The 8,207-nt window shown below is 41.8% G+C and overlaps 1 protein-coding gene and 1 pseudogene across 1 annotated transcript; one reads left to right on the top strand and one right to left on the bottom strand.

The window, feature by feature from the left end:
- Positions 1 to 271: 271 nt before the first annotated feature.
- Positions 272 to 7,164, bottom strand: LRRC14B (leucine rich repeat containing 14B). Its single transcript, XM_061590441.1, has 2 exons — positions 6,238 to 7,164; positions 272 to 4,298 (listed from the first exon to the last, which is right to left on the bottom strand). Exons 1-2 carry the CDS (start codon positions 7,140 to 7,142, stop codon positions 3,653 to 3,655), a joined length of 1,551 nt encoding a protein of 516 aa, XP_061446425.1. The 5' UTR covers positions 7,143 to 7,164; the 3' UTR covers positions 272 to 3,652.
- On the top strand, positions 2,893 to 3,012 carry LOC133368146 (5S ribosomal RNA; annotated as a pseudogene).
- Positions 7,165 to 8,207: the final 1,043 nt, after the last annotated feature.

The raw sequence follows: 8,207 nt of genomic DNA, 5'->3' as shown, positions 1-8,207 counted from the left end.
GATGGGGAAGAATATCTGCTAAATCGGATTTAGAATTGGATTCTGTCTGAATTCAACAGTCCACTATCTTTTCAGGCCAGCACTGATTTCATATGGCGGGCTGCGGCTGTAACTGGCACAGATTTTTTGCGGCAGGCTGCGACTGTAATAGGCAAGAATTCCCCCCGATTTCCCCCCCTTATGTTATGTAATTGTCTTCGCAATTTTATCTAAGTTGATGCATTTGTAACAGTATGTAGGTGTGATAAATAAACCACATGGAACACTGTGATTATTTACATAGGCATTTATGTTAAAAATTATGCAATTTTTTTCTCAACCAAAAAAACCCATAGCAGATCGAATCAGCAAGCACCAAAGCAGTGGGAACAAAAAAAGGGCCAATCAGGGTGGAGTGACAGACGATTGGCATACAAATGGACCATAACTAGGCAGTGAACCCCATTCCTAATCTGTAGTGGCATTAACTTCAGATAAGAATCTACCATGTACTGTGGAATTTCTTCTGGACATGCAATTCGTACAATCAGTGTGGCATTAATGTTAGGTTTTTACTTGCAAATTAAGAGTTTCTCCTTGCGGCTTCATATAACAAGCTGCAACCCTTCATATACATGGGACATCTATTGGGAATGAGGAATAGTGCAACTTACTGCTTTGTATGGCAGGCTGTAGTTATTCCTCTCAAATTAAACAGGTGCTGGTGTGGAAGGAAAGTGGGTTGCCCTTTTTTTATTCAGCTTACACAGAAGAATGAATCAGAGTAGCTGAATGTGCTATCTAAACTGGGGGTCACCAACTGAGTGCTCAAAAAGGCCATCATTAGCACCCTTGGGTTGGGCCCCCAGACTCTTACCTTTCATTTAAAAATAAAAAAGTCTCTAGCTCTCCAAGAAAGAAAAGTACATAGCAAAATGTGCAGGTACCCTTCTAAGTGAAAGAGGTGGTAGTGAGACCACTCCTGAACAGACCCTCCCTGGACCCAGAAAATCTTAATAACTAAAGGTCAGTAGCAAATGGTCCATTCCTGGGCGAGGTCCTTGAATGAGTGGTTGCAGGCCAGCTCCAGACACTCTTGGATGAGACCGATTATCTGGATCCCTTTCAGTCGGGTTTCAGGCCTGGTTTTGGCACAGAAACAGCCTTGGTCGCCCTGTATGATGATCTTTGTCAGGAGAGAGACAGGGGGAGTGTGACTCTGCTGATTCTCCTTGATCTCTCAGCGGCTTTCAATACCATCGACCATGGTATCCTTCTGGGAAGACTGGCTGAGTTGGGAGTGGGAGGGACTGCATGGCAGTGGTTCCGCTCCTACTTGGCAGGTTGGCTCCAGAAGGTGGTGCTTGGGGAACATTGCTCGGCACCCTGGACTCTCCAGTATGGGGTTCCGCAGGGGTCAGTTCTGTCCCCCATGCTGTTCAACACCTACATGAAACCATTGGGTGTGGTCATCCAGAGCTTTGGAGTGCATTGCCATCAGTATGCTGATGACACGCAGCTCTATTTCTCCTTTTCATCTTCTTCAGGTGAGGCTGTCAATGTGCTGAACCAGTGCCTGGCTGTAACAATGGACTGGATGAGGGCTAATAAACTGAGGCTCAATCCAGACAAGACTGAGATGCTGTTAGTGGGTGGTTCTTCTGACTGGATGGTGGATGTCCAACCTGTTCTGGATGGGGTTGCACCCCCCTGAAGGAGCAGGATCGTAGCTTGGGGGTTCTCATAGAACCATCTCTGTCACTTGAGGCTCAGGTAGCCTTGGTGGCATGGAGTACCTTCTACCAACTTTGGTTGGTGGCCCAGCTACACCCCTATCTGGACAGGGATAACCTGGCTTCAGTTGTCCATGCTCTGGTAACCTCCAAACTAGATTACTGCAATGTGCTCTACGTGGGGCTGCCTTTGAAGACGGTTCAGATGCTGCAGTTTGTGCAAAATGCAGCGGCCAGATTGGTAACAGGGACCAGATGGTTTGAACACATAAAACCGATTCTGGTCCGCTTGCATTGGCTGCCTCTGTGTTTCCGAGCTCGATTCAAGGTGCTGGTTTTAACCTACAAAGCCTTACACAGCTTAGAACCACAGTACCTGATGGAATGCCTCTCCCGACATGAACCCACCCGTACACTACGCTCAACATCTAAGCCCCTCCTCCGGGTTCCTACTCCAAGGGAAACTGGGAGTCGGGCAACAAGGGAGAGGGCCTTCTCAGTGATGGCCCCCAAATTATGGAATGATCTCCCTGACAAGGTGTGCCTGGCGCCCACAGTTGTCTTTTCGGCACCAGGTCAAGACTTTCCTCTTCTCCCAGGCATTTTAGCATGTGTTTTTAAATTTTTTAAAAAATTTTTAAGTTGTTTTATTTTTTTTTGTTTTAAATTTTGTCTATTTGTTTTTGTTGTTTTTAATTGCTGTAAACCGCCAAGAGAGCTTCGGCTATGGGGTGGTATATAAATGTAATAAATGAATAAATATTTATGTGAAGTGAGCCAGCCTGGCCGCTCCTGCCTATCAGTGTTTTTAGCTAATGACTGATGACAGAGCTGTGATTGCTAAGTGAGTTGTTGAAACACCAGGCAATCAGAATCGTTGGGGTCCTGAAGAGCTGCTGTTTCCTCCTTCCTTTTAGTGAACTTTTGTGGCTTCTGTCTTATTTTCTAGCTTTTCCCCAGCAATCAGGGTGCACCTTTCCTGAGGTGGGTTTGTTGAGATCACGTAATCCCTAGAAGTTATTTTCTGCAAATAGTACAACACAATTAAGTGCAAGTGAATGATAAACAATCTCTTTTCCAAATGTGAAACTCTGTAAAGAGGGTATGTCCTGCTGTATAGGAGTTGATGTCCATGCAGTTACTAAGAATTCATTGTATAATTAACTTACAGTACAATGGTATCTACGGCCATACTACCCTGAACAAACCCGATCTCATCTGATCTCAAGAAGCTAAGCAGGGTCAGGCCTGGTTAGTATTTGGATGGGAGACCACCTGGGAATACCGGGTGCCGTAGGCTTAGAGGAAGGCAATGGTCAACCACCTCTGAATACCTCTTACCATGAAAACCCTATGAATACATCCAAAAGGATTCATAGGGTCCCCATAAGTCGTAATCGACTTGAAGGCATATAATAACAACAACAGCAGCAACAACAATGGTATACTTGTAAGTCCCCTAGAGACCACTGGGTATGAGGTGACTAAAAATTAAATAAATGATGATATAATGACTGCTCAGAAGTAAGCCTCTTTGTGTTTAATGAGACTTACTCCCAGGCAGGTGGATACAGGATGGCAGCCTTGGCTTTGTTTTAGGGTTGGCATTGGGAAAAATCGGGGTCTTGCACCTTTAACAGCTGTATGCCAGGTAGAAATTCAACAGTTTAAGCCTTTTCTAGTATACGAATACAGTTATGGAAAAAGCTGTACCATGACAGTGCTCTCTCTGATTTTGGTATCCCCCACCCATCACATTGTATTATGCCACACCCTCATGGCAGACGTTTTGTGACTGGTGCCCTTAGCACTCTCTCAAAATTTAAAATGTGCCCAATAGTCCAAAAAGATTGGTGACCCCTGATCGAAACTATTCTAATAAATGAATGCCTTAATTTGATCAATGAATTGAAAAGTACTGTTTGGTTCAGCATGACTCTTCAGTTCATTTCCTGAAGAGCCACCCTGAAGTTTTCTACGGCATCTCTGAAAGACTTCAGCAAGGTGGTTCCCAGTTCATTGCCTGTTTCTTGTAGTGCTGCGTCGTAACCTCCAAAGAGGGGTGTTGAGGCCTTTATGTCCTCCCGCTTTGCCTCCTGTAAAATCACGTTAAGTTCTTCTGCTATTCTCTCATATTTCTGGTGATCAAATTTTGAAAGATCAGCTTCACCAATCGGGTAACTGATGTCATTTGCATAACAATCTCTTGGAACTGGGAATTCAATGTATTTCAGCCTTGGAAAATCAATGAAAATGTTGAAAAGGCATTTCAGTGCTCGAGAAGATAGAGGATTTCCAAGGAATTTCAAGTCCTCCAGTTTCCGACAGGGAACCAAACCCAAAATCAACATGTTTATGTGAACATCCTGAATGTTGCATTCCTCAAGGATGAGACTCTTCAGTGTGTGGGATGAATGGTTCAGAAGTTTGAAGAAGGTGGCTGGGAATAGGTCCGTCACATCATGACCACTGATATCAAGAACTTCCAGGTGGCTTGAATGAAGACTGTTGGCTAAATAAGCCATGTCAGCATGGTTTAAATAGCAGTTAGAAACATCCAACACTTTCAATGGGGATTTCAGTGGGCTGGAAAGTTAAATATTAAAACAAAGTAAATAGTTACATAATTAAGTTGCACTGGATACTTATACAGTTTTATAAACAATGGATGCCCCTTCTATGCTGAGCTTCCACCGGGCCTTGAAGACCTGGCTCTTCAGGCAGGCTTTTGGGGTGGGTTAGGTTTTTATTGTTATGGTTTTAAATGTTAACATTTTAATGTATTGTTTTTATCTTGTACGTCGCCCAGAGTGGCTGGACATCCAGCCAGATGGGCGACTAATAAATTTATTATTATTATTATTATCATCATTGTGGAAAAACTAGAGGAAGGCTTATAGCCATGGTGAATAATAACAGAAAATTATAGATTTTCTGGGTTAGAAGATACCTCCAAGTAGTTAGTACTGAGCTATGGTCTGCTACATCCAACCATCCTTAATTGTTTCATCAACAGAATAAAACAATAAAACAGAATAAAACAGAATAAAACAAATCAGAGTAGTATATATCCTGCAAAGAACAAGAGAAAGGGGAAGTCAGTAAACCAGAACCATGCTGGTGGAGAGGTTGAGAGGAGACTTCCTTTTTGCCTTCTAATACTGTGAATAATTTAGACAATGAATGTGCAATAATCTCTGAGTGAAACCTGCACCCACTTTGAAAGGTAAAATTATCTGTGTTCTAGCAGAAAACTACACAACGCAAGTCCCATTCTTCCTCAGAGGAAAGACCTCTTGCTAACTCTTGATAAAGAAACCCAGGACTTTGGGATTAAGTTTGAAGAAAACATATTCTAAGTCAGGATAGCAACCAGAATGTTGGACTCCAATGCTTAACATCTACTATGGATTCAGTAGCGGGCTTCAAGCAGATCCTTTTCTTTCAGTCTCAGACATGGCAAAAGTAACGATAAAACGTTCAGTCTTGAGAATGGGAAAAGGCTCTATGCATTTTGCACACTGAAAGTACTTTGTAAATGATATGTAGGACATTTTTATGGGAGCAGAATTATAAATAAGCACTCTTGAAACTGAGTTGACTATTTCATATGCAAAACAAATATTTTGTCCATAAAGGGTAAGGTTGGGTTTTTTTTCTTTTTGGCCGGTGTAGTCCTTCACTGGTTGTCTGATTTTGGCCAAAGCAGTATAAAATATGGCCAATGCATGTCTCTGCTCATAAAATGTGAGGGCAGCGTGCTCTGAAAGGTGGGTTAAAAATCTTGTAAATAAATTAAAAAATAAAAATGTTAGAGCCTAAAACCATCAAAAATGCCTCCAATATATATATTTGCAAATGTTTATTTTGCAGTTTCAAAACAGTTAGTCACAATCCAGCCCCCACTGTACCTGGAGAGCAAGGTGTGGATATCTTTCCAAATAGGAACATGTCATAACATCTTCTCCCTATGATAAACCATTGACCTGGGTTTCAACAGATCTGTGTTCAAATCCCTCCTCAGCTAGAGGCACTACTAGGTAATCTTGGGCTATTCCTTTTTTCTCTGGTTCATTTTGTCTTTGGTAATATAGAAATAACAAATAATCTAGGTGAGTTGATTTTTACAAATGAACAAGATGAAAGAGATTGTGTTAACCATTCTATGCCTTACTGTGCTATTATACACAACAAAACAAAACAGACATTATAAATCTATATCTCAAAGTGTGCATTAGCTTGTACTGTTTTGTATAATGGGAAAATTGTGTGTGCAAGGAATACAATAATAGGCCATGGAGGGCATCAGAAGACCCCAAGTTCAATCCTTTGCATCTCCAATTAGTTGGGGTACCAGAAAGGAGAACTGGAAAAAGTCCTTCTCCTAGGACTTGGAGAGAGCTACACTATGTCAATATAAGAAAGCTTCATATTCTTTCCCTTTCAGATGAGTTAGATGAGTATTCAAAAATATTATTCAAAAATATTGCAATTTGTCTCACGAGCAAGATCTGGAGCACATTACCTGAGCAGTTTACGTATTCTTCCCGTGAGTGTGGAAAATGCCAGGCTCAGCTCAGTCAGTTGAGTCATCTGACTCAACTTTTCTCCTATTCTTTCCAGAGTAGCTTCATTCTCTGGAGTGAACCTTCTTACATCAAATGTCCTAGCTGGAAGTGTGAGTGATGTCAGCTGAGGAAAATGGATGTTATTAAAGAGCATGTGCAAATGTTCCATTTCCAACCGAACATTGTGGACTACTTCAAATTTGAGTAGTGAAGAGGGATCTGTAAGCTTTATGATGTAGAAGAGCTTTTGCAAGGCCAGGTTGTCCACTCTGAAGACTGTACAGCAAATCTTTAGTGGGCAGTGGCACCTCATCAGCAAGGCCTGGACCACCAACTCATAGCTTCGTTCAGTAACAAAGACATCAATGAGGACATCAATGGAAATCTCAAACACAGCTGGACTGAGCTGCAACCTTTGCATGTCCACGAGCAGATCATAGCAGATCTTTGAGAGCAGCTCTGTCCTGGCCCACCGTCCCATTGTTTTCCTACAATTGCAGAGCTGAACTTCAACATCCTTCACACCTGTTAAATCCACCAGTTTGAGTCTTTTTGCATATGGAGATGAACAGTTCAATACATAGTCTCTCAGACCAGTTAGGCAGCTGGCCAGGCACACAGAGCAGGTTCTGCTACTGATGTCTTCCTGGTGGTCTGCTGTCTTCCCCAATAGTTTTCCAATATTAAGTTCTTTCAGAGGCCAGTTTTCCACCAGATCATGAATTACTTCCCCCTGCTCCTGTAAATAACTTGCCTTAAAAAGAACAGGGAAAAGGTTCTGCGCAAGATTTCCAAGATTTTCTCTTACAAGCTGTGCATTGGATACAAAAGCCCCAGCACTTAGGAAGCGGAGCGAGTGCATCGCTGCCTTCTGGTTCCTTCTGTTATGCCAGATTGTTTTGAAAGAGGTTCTCTCTTGCCTCTCATTCTCTATTTTTAGCTGCAGCTGGTGTGGGTGGTAGGTGACATATGTTTGGAAGGTAAAATGAGCAGTCATATGCTGAACTTGCTACTATTTTGGTATCAGACACTTATTTGACACCTCTTTTTAAATGTCCAACACTGATTAATTTGCAGAAGGATGACTGTGTTTGTCTGTTGTGGTAAAAACAACAAAGAGTATTGTGATACCTTAAAGACCAATATATATATGGAATAAGCTTTTATGGACTTGAATCCAGTTTATCAGATGCATGGAGTGTTATCCTAAATGATAGGGAGAATATATACACATGGTTGCGGTGAGGGGTTGTAAACAGTGAAGTCAGAGGGAAATGAAATGCAGAAAGTACAGAGACTGTGCTGATTATATATATATATAATGTATATAATCAACAGTGGCCATTCACAAAACAGTTGTTGTTGATAACCCAATCATTCTGGCATTGGTAAGCCAATTAGAACACCTAGTGTGTTAAGTGGCTTACCAAAAGTTGCTTAAAAAGCGACTTTGTCGTGATTCAATCCACAAGTGATAATACTGAACCTTGTGCGAACTGTAATTCAAAAGTTCATTCATTTTTGAAAATTGTCCTTTCATCAGATGTGTCTATTTATTGTTTTGTGCAGAGATTGCCATGTTTGCCCTATGTAGAATGTAGAAAGACATAGTTGGCAGATAATGGTATTTATCACATTGGAAGATGACCAGGTGAATGAAGCCCTGAGGTTGTGGATGACATTATTAGGTCCTGCAATAGTGTTGCCAGAGTAGACATGGGGACAGAGTTGGCATCTCGGTCTGCTGTAGAGTCTGATCTCCAAGTCTGTTGCTGTTATGTGGCCTGCTGTTGCTGATGAGTTGCTGTTTTAGGTTGAGAGGGGTTATCTAGAAGAACGTACAGAGCTATGAGAAGGAAGTGTCATTGTCCAGGATGGGCTGTAGATCACTGATGAAATGAAGAAAAAAGAAATACGTACTAAAATA

Source organism: Rhineura floridana, chromosome 11 (assembly GCF_030035675.1).
Source record: "Rhineura floridana isolate rRhiFlo1 chromosome 11, rRhiFlo1.hap2, whole genome shotgun sequence".
NCBI lineage: Eukaryota > Metazoa > Chordata > Lepidosauria > Squamata > Rhineuridae > Rhineura > Rhineura floridana.
The sequence above is the reverse complement of the archived record's forward strand: the minus strand, read 5'-3'. Positions and strand labels throughout refer to the sequence as shown.